The 17,996-nt window shown below is 38.2% G+C and overlaps 1 protein-coding gene across 1 annotated transcript in view; it reads right to left on the minus strand.

Annotated features, from left to right (window-relative positions):
• The window catches only part of CAMKMT (calmodulin-lysine N-methyltransferase), a 512,023-nt gene that overhangs the window by 489,479 nt on the left and 4,548 nt on the right, over positions 1 to 17,996 (minus strand). Inside the window, exon 2 of the mRNA XM_043983087.1 lies at positions 8,396 to 8,568. Within this exon, the coding sequence (XP_043839022.1) occupies positions 8,396 to 8,568 (173 nt within the window). The remainder of the gene's footprint in view (positions 1 to 8,395; positions 8,569 to 17,996) is intronic.

A 17,996-nucleotide genomic window follows, 5' to 3' on the forward strand; every position in this document is an offset into this window, starting at 1 on the left:
AGCTAACTCCTGGGATATATGCATGCCACTAATCTCTTCCATGAAAAAGGTTTGGAGTTTGCTATAGTCTATCAAAATCTTTCTTTGGAGCCTACCTTTGACATCTAGAATGTTACTCATCTTTCCTAGCTTTGTGTCATCTACAAATCTGATGAGCATTCCAAGTGTGTCTTTGCCCAAGTCCCTGGTAAACAACGAACCTAGGGCACTACCTAGAGATTTCCCAAGTACAATTCCCTGGGGTACTCCACTAGAGATTTCTTACCAAGCTGACATTGCACCATTAGTAAGTATTCTTTGATAGTAGCCAAAGAACCAGTTGCAAACTTATATAAATGCACAGTGACTTAGTCCATGTCTATTCGTCTTTTCTACGTGAAAAGTATGAGATACTTTATCAAAAGTTTTGCTAAAATCTAAAACATATGTATAGCAGCACCCTCATCCACTACAATCCTTTCAAAAAAGGAAATGGTGTTAAATCTGACATGACCTGTCTATGGTGATTTAATGATCCAATGTAGAATTCTGCAAAGAATTGAGTCAGGCTCACTGGCCTATATTTGCAGACTCAGTTCTCCTCCTTTATTTGAAAATTGCAACAATCGTTCTTCTTTAGTCCTGTAGCACTTCTCCTGTTTTCCATGATCTTTCAAGTATAACTGACAGTGACTTAGCGATCACATCTCTTGGCTCTTTCTGTAATTAAGGATATAGTCCACATGGGGCAGGTGACACAAAATCATCAAGGACTATTAAATGATCTCTTACTATCTCTTTATTTATTTTAGGGGATCATCTCCCTACTAGCTATTTTTGTTCTGACTTTTCCAGTGCAAAATAATCATGAATCTCATTCAGGAAGCTCTATAGTGTTCTAGGGTTTGATACATTCAGCAATGTGTCATCTGCAAATGAAAGCATCCGGTAAACCTCCCCATCTACAGGGGATCCCTCCTCGACTTGGTTTCTGTGTTGGATCTCCTTCATGATAACGAGCAACACCTCTAATGTCTTTCTCAGAATAAGGTTATCTTTATAGGTATATCTTTCTAAGAATTTTGTTTGGTTTGGGAACATGTAGAAAGTTAGCTCGCTAAAAGAAAGCTTCGATGGCATTGTTTTATTATTTATTGTATTTATTGTTTATCTAAGGAATCAAATGCTTTGCGGAGTCACCTAACAATTAACCTAGTGAGATCTTGTATTTTCCATGTCTTTCAGACAATTGTGTAAGAAGAGAGGAAATAAGCGTTTATGAAGTACCTCCTGGGTGCTAGGTACTGTACTAAATACTTTACAAATATCATCTCATTTAATCTTCATAACAGCCCTGGGAAGTAGGTGCTACCTACTCTGTTTAATGGTAAAGCTCTTGTCGTTATTGTTTGTCCTGCATTCTAGAAGAGGACCATGACGTCAGGGTGATGTTATGACTTGCACGTAATTGGATTTAAGTGAGGGAGGGTTGTGCAAGGTTACCAACCTCACCCTCTCCTCCAGAGGCACAAGATATATAACAAGGTAACCCGAGATTATCCCAGATGTTTAAGGCAATTGGGGTTAAATGACTTGCCCAGGGACACACAGCTAGTAAGTGTCTGAGATGAGATTGAAACTCAGATCTTCCCAACTTCAGGACCAGTGCTCTATCCACTGTACCACCTAGCTGCCCCAATGGTAAAGCTATAGTCTTCTACAGGATATCCCTTGCAAATGTCTACCTTTTGATTCATCAAAGATCCAACCCTTCTGGACAGCCATTTGGAACTATGGCCAAAGGGCTATAGAACTGTGCATACCCCTTGATCCACCAATACCACTGCTGGATTTATATCCCAAAGACATCCCCAAAAAGAGAAAAAGACCTATTTATACAAAAATATTTATAGCAGCTCTTTTTGTGGTGGCTAAGAATTGGAAATCAAAGGAATGTCCATAAACCGGGGAATGCCTAAACAAGCTGTGGTATATGATGGTGATGGAATATTATTGTGTTATAAGAAATGACAAGCAGGATGATTTCGGAAAGGCATGGAAAGACTTGTATGAAATGATTTATAGTGAAGTGAGCAGAACCAAGAGAATGTTGTGCACAGAGACAGCAATATTGTTCGAAGAAGAACTGTGAAAGACTTGACTCTTCTCAACAGAACAATGATCTACGACAATCCCGAAGGACTAATGATGAAACATGCCATCCACCTCTAAAGAAAGAACTGATATTGATGGAACACAGACTGAAGCATGCTATTTTTTACTTTCTTTCATTTCTTCTTTTATTCAAGTTTTCTTATACAAAATGACTAATATGGTAATGTTTTATATAATCTAACATGTATAACCTATATCTGATTGCTTGCCACCTCAGGGAGTGGGAAAGGGAGGGAGGGAGGGAAGGAGGGATAAAAAATGGAACCCAAAACTATAAATAAAAATGTTTATTACTTTAAAAAAAGAATTTTAAAATTAAAAAAAGACTACTCCACTCAATGATGGCTATGAAGGCCAGGCTAGAAGCAGGGCTGGTGATCTGAAGGGCTCTTAGGTACAGTAGAGTCCTGAGCTACTTCTCCCAAGGTTTATGAGGAAACAGTGGTGAAGATTGTGGTAGTAAAACCACCTGGCACATGCTACCCCTGGCCTCTCCCTCAAGGCACCATGCTAAAGAATTTTGTTAGGGGGTAGGGAGGGTGGCTTAGGGGTGCAAAGTTGTGGTTACATTGGTTTAGGGAGCTCTCTAAGTGATCAAACTCCCTTCAATCAATGCAAATCATCAACTGTTCCACAATAAGGATTAGATGGAAACATTGAGAGATTAAGTGACTTGCCTAGAGTCATGCAATCTGTCTGTGTGAAGGCAGAACATGAATGCAGGTCATTCTGGCTCTGAAGCCAGTTCCACATCCATTATGTATGGAGTCTTTCAAGAACTTTGTTAAGACCCTCGAAAGCAAATCAACATATATTTGACAGCTGGTGTATCTAAAGTAAGGCAGATATAGTAAAGAATGGAAGAAAATTTAAGAGAAATAGAATCAAGACTAAGGAATGAAAAAGGCCAAATGTGGGCCACGTAGGAACCTCATCATGCCTACACATCTTGAATACTTTCTTTGAAAAAATGAATTTAAAAAAAAGAAAAATGAATTATAAGGTACTGGGCATGATAAGCACTAAATCACACGCACAAAAACCTAAATTCACTAATTTTTATGGGCAAAAACCTATTTACTGATAGAACAGTAATTCCTGAATCGGTTGTCTGTGTAAGTCATACCACTGACTTTTTGGAGGAAAGAGAAAAATTAATACAAGGCCAGAAGAATAAAAATGAGACAGAAAACTTAGTGTACAATTTAAAAAACTATTATTTAAATAGAGTACAGGATTAACAGACCTACTTAAAGTTGAAGATAATTTTTTTTTTCAGTGAGGCAATTGGGGTTAAGTGACTTGCCCAGGGTCACACAGCTAGTAAGTGTTAAGTGTCTGAGGCCGAATTTGAACTCAGGTACTCCTGACTCCAGGGCCGGTGCTCTATCCACTGCGCCATCTAGCTGCCCCAACAGACCTACTTAAACAAGTTATCAATATCAAAAATAGGATATAAATAAACTCCTCCCAATGCCTTCCTTTAAATAATTGGGGGGGGAGGGCAGGGCAATGAGGGTTAAGTGACTTGCCCAGGGTCACACAGCTAGTAAAGGTCAAGTGTCTGAGGCCAGATTTGAACTCAGGTCTTCCTGAATCCAGAGCTGGTGCTTTATCCACTGCGCCACCTAGCTGCCCCCACCTTCCTTTTATAGAGGGCAGAAAAAGGACTTTTGGTCTCACTCCACTCTACATTTGCTGCTTTGCATGGTTTCAAAGTCCATGGGATAAGATGCTCCCTCGACTAGTACCCCTCGGTGTCCCTCCTCCTTCCACTCCTGCTTTCTTGCTTCCTTTTTTGTATTTTCTCCTTCCCCCACCCCCATCAGACTGTGAACTCCTCTAGAGAAGGGACTCTCTTTTAATTAATTGTATGCCCTGTGAAAAGCACTGCTCCTGGCATAGAGCAGGTGCTAAATAAGTGTTTATTGGACTGAATTGGATGAAAGAACATCAATTCCATTTACAAATAAGTTCATCTTTCCCATGATTACCAAAACTATCTTACTAAGGCACTGACGGTATCATACAAGGATCATAAGCCTCAAAAACATTTAATAACATCTTATTGCCCACTGAATAAAAAATTCCAATTTCTGGTATTTAAGGTTTTCTGGGTCCAATCTACCTTTCCAACCTTATTTTCTATTCCTTCTTTCCACACATTCCATATGCTAGTCAAGTGGAACCACTGGTCGTTTTAATCGCCATTTTCTGAATCCTTCTTTTCAGACTGAGCTTAGCTCCCAACTCTTCCATGAACCCATGACTTATCAACTAAGCTACAAGTATTCTCTCCCTCCTCAAATTGTACTTATCTATATGCATGTTATATTCTTCTCCCACAAGCAGAATGTAAATTCCTTGTAGTCGGAAATTTTATCATTTTTTATTTTTGTATAATAATAATTTTAACATTTATAAAGTGCTTTAAGATTTGCAAAGTAATGTGCGTGTGTATATAACTTTATACACACACACACACACACATACACACACACACACACACACACACAAATGCCTCTTCTCTTTCCCAGGGTAGACATCCCAGTTCAGCCTATCGCCAATTCACTAAACTGTTTCTGATAGGGCATCATCATCTCTTGTCTCCTCGCCAGCTGGGTTGCTCTATTTTTTTTTAATGTTTTGGTTTTTTATAGTTTAACTTTCTCTTTCCTTTATTTATTTTTTATTTTTATCTTAATAGTATTTTTTCTAATCACATGTAAAGATAAGTTTCAACATTCATTTTTATAAGATTTTGAGTTCCAAATTTTTCTCCCTCCCTCCCCAAAACAGCAACCAATCTAATATACGTTATATATGTGCAATCATGTTAAACATATTTCCACATTAGTCACATTGTGAAAGAAGAATCAGAACAAAAGGGAAAAACCTCAAGAAAGAAAACAAAAAACAAAGTGAAAACAGTATGGTTCAATCTGCATTCAGATTCCACAGTTCTTTTTCTGGAAGTGGAGAGTATTTTCCATCCTGAGTCCTTTGGAATTGTCTTGAATCATTGTATTGCTAAGAAGTGTTGCTCTATTTTGGACATGAAACTGAATGTCAATGCCTTTCTCAAAATATGGTGCCCAGAACTAAACACAAATACTCCAGCTATGGATTAAGGTTGAATAGAGTACATAACCTCTCCCTATGACTTCCCTTGTTCTATATACTATGTCTCCATTAATCCAGTCCAAAGACACTCCAGCTTTTGGGGGGCTGCCATGTCACACTGTCAACTTTTAATATTGAGTTCGTAATTTGCTATCTAGCCATACTTCACCTAGACTACAATGTGTGCCAGTGATCTTTTTTAACCAAAAATATTTCACATTTACCTTCTTCATATTTTGTATTTATTTATCCATGAATATGTTGTTTCCTTCTTGGAGAATGGAATTTCCTTGATGGCAAGGACTATTCCTAATACACTCGTATTCATTAGATTTGATCCATAATTCTGGCCTGTAAAGATCTCTCTGGATCTTGCCTGTGATCCAAAACATCAGTCATCCCTCTAAGCTTCATGACACCTGGACTCTAATAAGGCCACCCACCCTCCCTTGTTTTTGAGGCTTATGATCCTTGTGTGATGCCGTCAGTGCCTTAGTAAGATTGAGTAATCATGAGATTCATCTTGATTGACAAAAATGAACGATTTTGGAGGTTTTTTAATCATTAGCAGTTAGCCTTGGTTAGTGTCAGAGTAATTATGCTACTGATTATGAAATTAACTAATAGTGATAGCACTCAAGCAGCAAGCATTTATGAAACATTTACTGTGCATGAGGGACTGTGCTAAGAGCTGGAAAAATAAAGGAAGGCAACAACACAGTCCCTGCCCTGAGAAACTCACATCCTAATGGGACTGACAATATCCAAACAGCTATGTATATACAAAACGAATCGAGTACATTAGAGGGAAAGAACTCAGAGAGAAAGAATTAGCAGTAGTTATAGTCACTCATTTTATAGAATTGCACAATTATCTCATTTGATGTTTTCAATATGAGAGCAAAGTTATGGGCAAGGTAGAATATTGGGGGCTTGCAAGCTATAGTGAAAGGAGTGATGGCCTTTCAGTCAGGAAACCTGGGTTTAAATCCTAGCTGTAACACTAGAGAGTTCTGTCACCTTGGGAACATCATTTAAACTCTGTGAGTTTCAGTTTTCCCATCTTTAAAATGGGGTTGACAAACTATGCTCTACCCACCCCACACAACTGTTGTGGAAAAGCATTTTGTAAATTTTACCCTGTTGTATAAATGTGAGTTATTACTATTATGCCCCCTTTTCATCAGATTAGGAAAAACTGAGGCTCAGTAAAATTAAGTGACTTAGTCACTTCACATAATTAGTAATTCTCTTCTGATTCTCAGTCCAGTTTTCTGGAATTCCACAATACACAAAAAGCAAAAGTTATCTTGGCGGGATTTCAAAGCAAAAACTTCCATAAAGTATGATGTTTATATCACACAGTACAGAATTTTATTCATTCAAAAAATATTCATTGAGCTCTTAGTTTGGCATGGTAGTAAAGACTAGACATTACCAAGTATTATTTTGTTAGAAGGCAGAGTGAGGTTATTTAACCTATCCCTCTGCTTCCTAGAATCACTGTACTTAAATTATCCAGATAGATCAGGAATGATTTTAAAATGCATCCTGGGATGGAAAGTCCATATCCATTAGGGAGGCAGCATGGATGAGAAAAAGGAGTGTTGTACTTGAAGTCAGGAGACCTAAGTTCAAGTCCAGGCTCAACTACATGATTATGACTCAGACTCTTAACCCCTCTGAACTTCAGTCTCCTCATTTATAAAAGGATAACACTTGCACCCCTCCATAGGGTTGTTATGGGGAAGGTACCCTATAACCTTTAAAACATTATACTGATGTGAGTTATTGTTATTGTTATTATTGTCCTACCTGCAACCTTTCTGGGAGCTAAAATTCTTCTTGCCACCATTTACACTCTTTTTCTCTCATTCTTTCCTCAACTGATATGAAAAATAACTGATCAGCAACCTCTGTTGTAATAAGCTGTCTTAATCTTGAAAACCATTATTAGATTGCCCCTTATCCTTTCCTTTTTTTTTTAATCTTTTCTCAGAGACACAATTTTCCAACATAGCCATTTTCTTTCCTATTCTTAAGGCTCACTCCAAGTTGATCACACAAAGCTCTGATCAGTTCTAAGCGTTATGGAAGGATTAAAAGTCTCTAAATTTCGATTTTCTATTTGGGGTCTTTAATAACACAAGGAAACCATAAAAATAGATCCCCAATATTCTTCTCTATTTGCCCAAGCACTACCGAACCCTAAAATTGTATTTAGTGCAGCAGCCTTATCAAGCTTAGCTTTTTCTTTGAATTAAAATATATCACAAAACACATACTATGAATAGATATCCCTTGTGAAGGTGATTTTTTTTCTTCTTAAAAACTCATCATCACCTTATTTTATCCTCATTCAGTCATATTTTCCACATAAAACGTGATCTTTCCCCTTCACAAAGCTCCTGTAAAACTGCTCCTCCTTCCCTTTCAAAATGTATGCTCTTGTCAGAACACAAAATTAAACACCTCCAGTAGCATTATACAGTACAGCTGTGTCAGAAAATTAACCGAGTAAAATAGACATCTCGTTACTGCAGTTAACTGTTCCCTTCTGTTTTCGTAATCATTTTAAAAGGCACTACTGTCTCCACGGCTTCATACAATATCAATGTTTTCAGCTGAACTTTCTCTCTCTATTCTTACGGCTCTATTCTGGAGACGAAGAAATGTCAAAGGGAAGGTAAAAAAAAAAAAAACCCCGATTTTCAGGTAACTGGTACTTGGCAAGTAGTGGAATTCAGAAAAAATTTGTTTTTACTTTCAGACTTCTTTGCATCAAGGAGAACCTCACTTTGTGTCACAATCAAAAGCTATAAGGAAAAGATTAAATGAACCTTTTGATTTGCAGCTCACTCAATCCTCAAATGTTCCTGAGTTATTTCAGATATTTTTTTCTTTGTACTAACAACACAGCAAGACCCAATGAAACCAGCAGGACGTTCTGAATAACACAAAGTCTGGAAAAACCTAAGCATTGATTCGGATTGCTTGTTAGCTCTAACTATGCATGGACATTACCAGAATGAATAAAGAGATTCTGATAAACTTGTTATTCTTGTGCAAGAGATAAAAATTATTTGTAAGAAGAAATCTTGACCAGAATGATAATTACCTTAAAAAAATACTGTATTCAGGATAAAACACACTTGTATACTGAACCCAGGCACCTGCTTCATCTTCTGTTTCCCCCTTTTTTATTTCTGTTACTGAAAACAGTTTAAAGGATTCAAATCTTCTTACAGATACTTGTCGTAGGTGATCATCCAAGTGTTTCTGCTTCAGAACCTTTGAGATAAAAATAAACAAGGTGTTCAAAGTAAATAAACCTATCCTCCAGTCAAGTGTTCAAAGAGACAAGTGTACAATAGAGATTCATCATGCAAAAAACCTAAATTAAGAATCAATCATCATAGCTAAATGGTTGAGAGTATTCACAGAATATCAACAGAATTTACCCCTGGGAGGAAAAAATCTGAATAAAGGAACATAAAAAAATAGCAGGTCAAACTATTATTTAGAGAAATTTACAGTAAATACATGTATTCCTGATCTACAATGATCAGGAGTGTCATCTTTGTGAAGCATTTTAGTATAAACAGACACAGAAAGAAAAAAGGGCTAAAAGGTATTTGAGATCATTCTCTACCCCACACAGAAAAATGCTGAAGGCCATCTCAGACTAGTATTTAAAAAAAAAGAAAATTGGGGGCAGCTTGATGGTGCAGTGGATAAAGCACTGGCTCTGAATTCAGGAGGACCTGAGTTCAAATTTGACCTCAGACACTCAACACTTACTAGCTATGTGACCCTAGGCAAGTCACTTAACCCTCATTACCCTGCAAAAAAACAAAAAATAAATTCTGTAATTAGAATTAATTAATTATAATTTTTTTAAAAAGTTACTTGTAGATATTTGGAGAAAAACATTCTAGAATTTCCCTTTTACAAATGGGCCATTCTAAAGTTTTGCTCAATAATTGTCACCTGAGGAAAAACAATATTGCATAAACCATTCAAAAACACTCATTCCAAAGCAAAAATCAAATACCCCTCATAAAAAAACTAATGGAAAACCAAACAGGTGTTAATAGAAAAAGGTGAGTTCTTTAAGATAACAATTGTTTCATTCATCTCTTTTTGTATCTCCAGAGCCTAAGACAGGACCTTGCACATAATAGGAATTTAATAAATGTTTAAGTGAACTGGAAAAACATTTTCATAAATGAGGCAATATGGTAGATGTTATTCAAAGCAAATTAAATGTATTTTTTTCCCTGTACAAGATGACCTCTAGAAACTTAATCAGCATTAAGACCACATAAAGGGGGCAGCTAGGTGGCACAGTGGATAGAGCACTGGCCCTGGAGTCAGGAGTACCTGAGTTCAAATCCAGCCTCAGACACTTAACACTTACTAGCTGTGTGACCCTGGGCAAGTCACTTAACCCCAACTGCCTCACTAAAAAAAATAAATAAATATTAAAAAAAAAGACCACATAAAGCCTGTGTGACCCTGGGCAAGTCACTTAACCCCATTGCCCCGCCCCCCCCCAAAAGACCACATAAAGAGACATACAACGGTTCAAAAATCACATTCAAAATAAATACATCAGAGACAAACTACACTTACATCTGTGCTTTGGATTTTAGTTTATACCATAACTTTCAACCTATATAATAAATGAAATCTTATACCAAATGCTCCTCTAGAGAAAATAATATCTAATGTATAAAACATGCAGAAACAAGATGGTACCATAAGAACACAATATAAAACAGGGTATGTCTCTTTGGTAGAGAGCACAGAAGTATGGGATAAGCAATTATACTATAAATTCTTTAATGGCTAGGACCCCATCTCGTTCTTCTTTCATATCCTACATACAAGCATGCACACACACACACACACACACACACACACGTGAGGAGATGCTCAATACATGCTTGTTGATTGAATGCTTTCTGAGTGAAATACTGCTTGTTTTTACAGTCTGCAATTTAAACATCATTTCTCTCTGTTTTAAATTCAAAAGAATATAACTAAGTGATCTATACCTACCACACTAGTATCACCATAATCAGCACCAAAATATTTCTAAGCACTGTAATGATTGGAATGACGCCACCTACTGGAGACTTGCTGTGGAAAGCTCCACCATGAGGAAAATGCCTCAGAGGCATTGTGGCTTTTCCTTGGCGTCAGGAAATGACGTTTGCTCATGGGTGCTGTCTATCAAGGCTACCAGCCAATCAACTTGAGGAGCCTCCTATGGTCTGGGAGGAGACAGGAAGGAGGAAAGGGAGCCTGCGCAGAGAGCGCTGGCCTTTTTGGCTCCTTGACTTGATGGTGGCGGCGGCAGAGGACTTCACAGGAAATTTGAGGAAAGATAGGAATGCCAGGCTGTTAGAATTCTGTTCTCAATCTCTTTCTTTCTATTTTCCAATAAACCCTTAAAAACCTAAACTCGTTTTATCAGTGATTTTTAGTCAGTTTCCCCCAAACTGGGGGAACAGATTAGAATCCACATTTAGAATCTTAAATTACACAGCACCTACATAGAAACAGCACTCTATCAACCCAGATAAAATGATGACTGAATGGGATGACTGAATGGAAGCTATAGATTTCAGTTCAACAAAAGGAGGGATTTAATGGGGCAGCTAGGTGGTGCAGTAGATAGAGCACCGGCCCTGGATTCAGGAGGACCTGAGTTCAAATCTGGCCTCAGACACTTGACACTTACTAGCTATGTGACCCTGGGCAAATCACTTAACCCTCATTGCCCAGCAAAAAAAAAAAAAAAAGACATCAAAACAGTGTTTTAGGGATAATTTCTGTCCTAAAAGGAGGAATTTATAACCATTTCTATAAACTTTCTATAACCATTTATATATATATATATATATATATATATATATATATATATATATATATATATACACACACAATTCTAATGAACTATCCAGCAACGGAGGAGCGTGTCTTGCAAAGTACTCAGCTCCCTATCATTGGGAGTGCAATGGAGAATGCAAGCTCCTTGAGAGCAGAAATATTTTTTTTCCTTATAGCCCTAGAAGCTAGCACACTCCTTGGCACACATTAGGTACTTAATAAATGCTTATTCATCAAGCACTGGCCCTGGATTCAGGAGGTCTTGAGTTCAAATCTGACCTCAGACACTTGACAATAGCTGTGTGACCCTGGGCAACCCTCATTGCTCCACAAAAACAAAAAAGTGGTTAAAAAGTTGATGACCCATTTTAGATCATGTTCGTTTAAGAAAAATATCAACAGGCACAAAGATATATATTAAAGAACAAACTGAAAAAGAATGAAAAATGAATTAAAATGTTCCTAAGGAATAAAATTTAAAATGCAAAAACTTGGTTCTTTCATAGAAGCGCATAAGGAAAGATAGGTAGAGTCAAAGATCTGATCTTTGATTTCATCAGTGTGGGGAGAGTCTTCTATAAATACAAGTTAGTGTCTTCTCTACAATGTGTAGGCTTAGAGCAGGGGTTCTTCATTTTGTTTGCATCATGGGACCCTATGGCCACCTAGTGAAGCTAATGGTTTTATTTATTTATTTAATTAATTTTTGCAGGGCAGTTGGGGTTAAGTGACTTGCCCAGGGTCATACAGCTACTAAGTGTCAAGTGTCTGAGACTGGATTTGAACTCAGGTCCTCCTGAATCCAGGGTCAGTGCTTTATCTACTGCACCACCTACCTTCCCTGAAGCCAATTTTTAATTGCATAAAATAAAATACATAACATCAAAAAGGAAACCAATTATATTGCAAATGTCAATTTTTTGCCATCCAAGTTCATGGACCCCCTGAAATCTAACCATGCTCCCTAGTCCATGGATCCCAGGGTAAGAACCACTGTCTTAGAGAATAGCACAAGACACTGAAAAGTTTAATAACCTGCTCAAATCACAAAATCAAAATGTATCATAGGTGTTACTCAAACCCAGGTCTTCCTGGCTCTGAGGTGAACTCCCTATCCACTACACCTTGCTGAATAGATGGTTAAAAAAAAATCTTATCCTTCTATTCAATTGGAGAAAGTTTCATGAAATAGTTTTTCAAAAGAGGTTTCAGAAAAGGTCTACATGAATACCTGTTGTCACTAGGAAAGAGAAAAAGAAACAGGACACTAAAAATATTTAGCTTTTTAAATTGTGAAAAAAATCACAAAATACTAATCACTAATTTACTAATTACTAATTAAATGAAAATGCATGTTGTAATTGAGTGTTGATCTACTGTGATGGACTATATTCTTCTCACCAATGCAATGGCACAAAAGAGTTCCAGGGAACTTGTGATGGAAGAGGATCTCCAAATCCAAGGAAAAAAAAAAAGAACTGCGGAGTATAGATGCTGAATGAACCATACTATTTCTTTTGTTTTTGATGCTGTTGTTTTTTTCTATTTTGAGGTTTTTCATCACTGCTCTGATTTTTTCTCTTATAACATGACTAATGCAGAAATATGTTTAATGTTGTTATGTCTATATATATATAACCTATATCAGATTACCTGCTGTCTAGGGGAGGGGGGAGGGAGGGGAGGGAGGGAGAAAAATCTGAAATTGTAAAGCTTGTATAAACAAAAGTTGAGAACTATCTTTACACGTAACGGAAAAAAAAATAAAATACTTTATTAATTTAAAAAAAAAAGAAAAGAAAATGCATGTTGTAAATAATTCTGTAAGATCATGTTTAATTATAGTCCAAAAAGAAAATTCACGTTAAGTTAATATAAAATGGCATTATAAATTACTTTTAGGGTTTACGCTTTTATAAATTATTTGTTATCAAGTAGACAATTCTAGCAGGGATTTCTATGGTCTAAAAAAATCTTCTGTTCTATAACATTAAAAGGTTACACTGGATAAAATGAAAGGGAAGTAACCTGAGAACAAATAAAAGAAAACACTTCATTTTACTGCTAGTCAATAAAATGCAATTTGTAACAAGAGGTCAAGTCAAATTATTACTGGCTCTTATTTTATCTTAAAGACTTGGTAATTTTATGACCATTAATAACATTTGTGGCTTTGCAAGCTGAAAAGATACTCAAGTCTCACATTAAGATATAACCTCATCACCTATCAACATGAGACTTTCTCCTGCCAACAATCCTATCACTAAATACTGCAATGCAATCATCTGAATACTCTCCAAGTTTGTGCGTCCTCCCTCCACCAATGCTTCTTGCAACTACCATACGACTTAATAGATGTTTTCTGAGGTCCACTAGCTGAAAAATGTATCACTTTGCAGCCTACCTGATTAGAAGCATCTCTAAACTTGGGCTGGTCCTCGGAAAACAGACATACCTTCAGCCCCATCTCCAATATCCGTTGGCAAGACGAGTGGTGCCCTCCACTTGATGATGAGCATTCCCACACCTGGTCATACCTTTCACATCCCAATGAGCCAACTCTAGTAGTTCATCATCCAAACTCTATTGCCCACCATCCACAACCCAATTCCTCATTTCCATCCCACCTCAACACTCCCTTTCCAAAGCTTCAACCAAACACCACCCAGCCTTTCCACTTGGTCCTCACTTTTGCAACATTTCTGGAACATGTCCCCTTCTCTCATTCTGCCACCACTCTGATGCAAGACCTTATCACCTCATACTTGAAGTACTAGAATAGCCTGCTGGTGGGTTCTCCTCCCTCACATCCCTGCCCTAATCCAGCCTCCATTTAACCACCAAGGTGTTTTTCCTAAAGGGTAGGTCTGATCATATCACCCCAGCCTCTACTTAGTAAACTCTAGTGCATCCCTATTGCCTCCAGGATCAAATAGAAACTGTTCTGTTTGGCATTCCAGCTCCACGTGGACTCCTAGGTTATGAGCCTGAGGGACTGGGATGGTGTTGCCCTCTACCACAATAAGTAAGGCAGGAGTAGGGCAAGGTTTAGAAGGAGAGATAACGAGATCTGTTTTGAACATACTGAGTTTAAGATGTCTACTGGAGGGGCAGCTAAGTGGCGCAGTGGATAGAGCACCAGCCCTGGATTCAGGAGGACCTGAGTTCAAACTCAGCCTCAGACACTTAACACTTACTAGCTGTGTGACCCTGGGCAAGTCACTTAACCCCAATTGCCCCGCCCACCCACACGCAAAAAAGTCATCTAAAAAAGATGTCTACTGGACATCCAGTTCAAGATGTCTGAAAAACAGATGTGAGACTGGAGGTCAGCAGAGAGACTGGGGCACAGTGGGCAGATCTGAGCAGAGAAAGAGTGATTACATTCAGGAGAGCTGATGAGATAGGTCACCAGAAGTAGTGTAGAAGGAGAGAAGGCCCACCTCAGCCCAGGTCTCCTCCTCAATCTGCCCTGGATCTCTGACCCGGAACTGCCTAGTGAGATGACATAGCTGCCGGCTGATACTGATTCCTAAACCTGACATGAGTTTAGGCCCCTCTGTGCTGGGTCTGGGGCTTTTTGTCCTGTGATACAACCTTTCCTGGTGCTAGAATGCTACTGACTAGACTCTGTCTTCAGGATCCTCAGTATTGATCTGGGCTAGAGAAATCACTCAAGATTTGTTTTGGGGTTTTTGTTTTGTTTTTTTATTTCCCAGTCAAAATTTGGTCTGTTGTGGTCTAAATATCTGGAGGGGTTGGGGTGGGTTTTTTGTTGTTGTTGCTGTCATTGTTGTTTTGTTTTGTGACAGAGTAGCTTGCTGTATTTCTTTCTGCTAATGTGCTTTCTTGGCTCCACCATTGTCGACTTTTCCTCCTGTCGTAGCCTGTCTATGCCTTTGACAATATCCATGGTCGCAGCCCTTCCTCGTTCACCCTCTTCCCTTTTCTGAAGTACAAAGCTGCTGCCCTAGTTTACATATGGATGCCGCCCCCATTTCATTCCTTTTTGTCCCATCTCCCCCTCTGTACTTCTACCATAGGATGGCTCAAGCCAGGTCACATAATTTCCCCTTTGTGAACCAAAAGTACCCACAAAGGATTATTGCTTTTCATCTTTGGTCTCTGGGCCTTCAAGCTGGGGCCCATTGCAATGGATTGTAACACCATCTTCCCATGGAAGTCATTAAGTATAAAAAGAGACATTTAGTTGATTTTGAAGGTAATGCCACATTTTCATAGACTTTCTCTACTTCGTCATGCTCTGTAGCAGATGATGGCACAGAACCTTCCATTGTCATCACAGCAGTCTTTTGCTTATGTTTATCATGAGTACTGCAACATGAGATGACCAAGAGCCCTGTGAAATGGATGACGTTTCCTGTAGCTTTCAGGATGATGAAACCAAATCCACCAATTCCTTTGTTTGCCTTCCCAAAGAAGACTTGTGAGATGGATTTCTATTTCTACATAGCTGAGATTTCCATTTGTCTTCTGGTTTCATTCAGATATCAATATTACGGATATGCCATTTTCTCCTTCTTTACCCCTGCCTCACATGATGAAGGGGACTTACCCCTTGCCAAGACTAACTCCTCTACTTGTTAAGGCTAGCCCCTCCAATTGTTCAAGTGATCCCATTCCATCCCATCTCCTCCAACAAATTCCTCCCTCTGTCATCCCCATTCTTTCACCTTTTTTTTTTTTTGCTTTTTTTTGTGGCAATGAGGGTTAAGTGACTTGCCCAGGGTCACACAGCTAGTTAAGTGTCAAGTGTCTGAGGCCAGATTTGAACTCAGGTCCTCCTGAATCCAGGGCCAGTGCTTTATCCACTGCACCACCTAACTGCCCCTCTTTCACCTATTTTCTTTCTTTCTTTTTAAATTTTAGTGAGGCAATTGGGGTTAAGTGACTTGCCCAGGGTCACACAGCTAGTAAGTGTGAAGTGTCTGAGGCCAGTTTTGAACTCAGGTCCTCCTGAATCCAGGGCCGGCGCTCTATACACTGCACCACCTAGCTGCCCCTCTTTCACCTATTTTCAACCTCTCCCTGTTGGCACCTTTCCTCCTGCCTACAAACATGCCCTTGTCTTCCCTGTCCTGAAAAAACCCTCACTTGATCCTTCCATCCCTACTATCGTCCTATATCTCCTCCTCCCTTTGCAGATAAACCCCTCAAAAAATCCATTTTACAATAGGTGCCCCCACCTTGTCTCCTCTCACTCTCTTCTTAACCCCTTACGATCTGGCTTCTGACCTTATAATTCCACCAAAACTCCTTTCTCCAAAGTTACTAATAATTTCTTCATCGCCAGATCCAACGGCCTTTTCTATCTTCATCTTCCTTGAGCTCTCTGCAGCATTTACCCTTTTGATCACTTTCCTTTCCTTGATACTCTCTTCTGTCAAGGTTTTCAGGACATTGTCCCTCTCTCCTGGTTTTCCTCCTACCAATAGGACTGCTCCTTCTCTGTCTCCTTTGCCACATCCTCCTCCAGATCAGACCCTCTAAACATAAGAGATACCTAAGGCATAAACCAAGCAAAAGAGAATAATTCCAAAGTATCTACAAGCAAAGCTCAAGGAAAAATATAGCTTAGGCACAAATTCAATTAAAATGCATGGAAAATATGAAACAAAAGTTTAAAATTTTTTTAATAAATGAAATGAATGTCCTACAGGGAAAAATTGGAGGGAAATATGAGCAGATAGGCAGAAAAATATTCTGGAAAATATGGCTCAGGTCTGAGAAACAGAAGACATCAAAGACAGAACATTCAGAAGCCTCGCGTTTGCATAATAAGAATAAGGAAATAAACATTTATTAAGTGCCTACTATGTGCCAGGTACTCTGCTAAGGGCTATACAGATATTATGACAACAACCCTAGGAGGCAAGTGCTATTATGATCCTTGTTTTACAGTTGAGGAAACTAAGGCAGGCAAAGGTTAAGTGACTTGCTCAGCATGACACAGCTTTTAAGTGTCTGAGGCTAAATTTGAATTTGTCTTCCTGACTTCAGGCCCAGTGATCTATGTACTGCACCTCCCAGCTGCCTAAGAATACTTTCTTTAAAAAAAAAAAAAGGCATTGAATCACATCAGAAAGGAAGAAGGGAATTGTATCTTAGCAGTTTACTGATGTCGGTGTTAAATCAGAATAAACTGTCTACATGAAGTCAGACTATCATTTGGTTAAAGTAAAAGTCAAAATTAGAAGAAAAGGATAAAGATGAGAAGAAACCTGCCGACAATCACAACTTCAATTTGACTTGTTCCAACATAAGTAATTGCAAATAAAGGAAAAGAGGGGAAAGACAAAGATATTGATTATGATTACCACCATTTCCTACAAAAGTTTAAACGATGTATAAAAGTCCCAATCAGGAAACCACCCTAGTCAGTAAATGCTTAATCTATAATTCTTATCATCAATGACAAGAAGACCAACATATTTAGGCCCTAACACATCAGTCTCCCACTGGCTAACAAAGTAGAAATGGTATTTAAGTTGAATTAAGAGAAATGATTAAACCATTATACATCACATTTGGAGCAGGCTAATCTTGAAAGCAAAGGAAGATACCAAAAGAACAGAAAAAAATCACAGATGACATTATTACTCAAAAATGATCAAAAGGTCATTGTTAACTACCATATGCCTACTTTATCTTTATAAAATCATTATGAGAATGATATATATACATATATACATATTATATATGTATATATAAATAAGATTTCTTTTTTTTTTTTTTTGGTGAGGCAATTGGGGTTAAGTGACTTGCCCAGGGTCACACAGCTAGTAAGTGTTAAGTGTCTG

This window comes from Dromiciops gliroides, chromosome 2, assembly GCF_019393635.1.
Source record: "Dromiciops gliroides isolate mDroGli1 chromosome 2, mDroGli1.pri, whole genome shotgun sequence".
Lineage (NCBI taxonomy): Eukaryota > Metazoa > Chordata > Mammalia > Microbiotheria > Microbiotheriidae > Dromiciops > Dromiciops gliroides.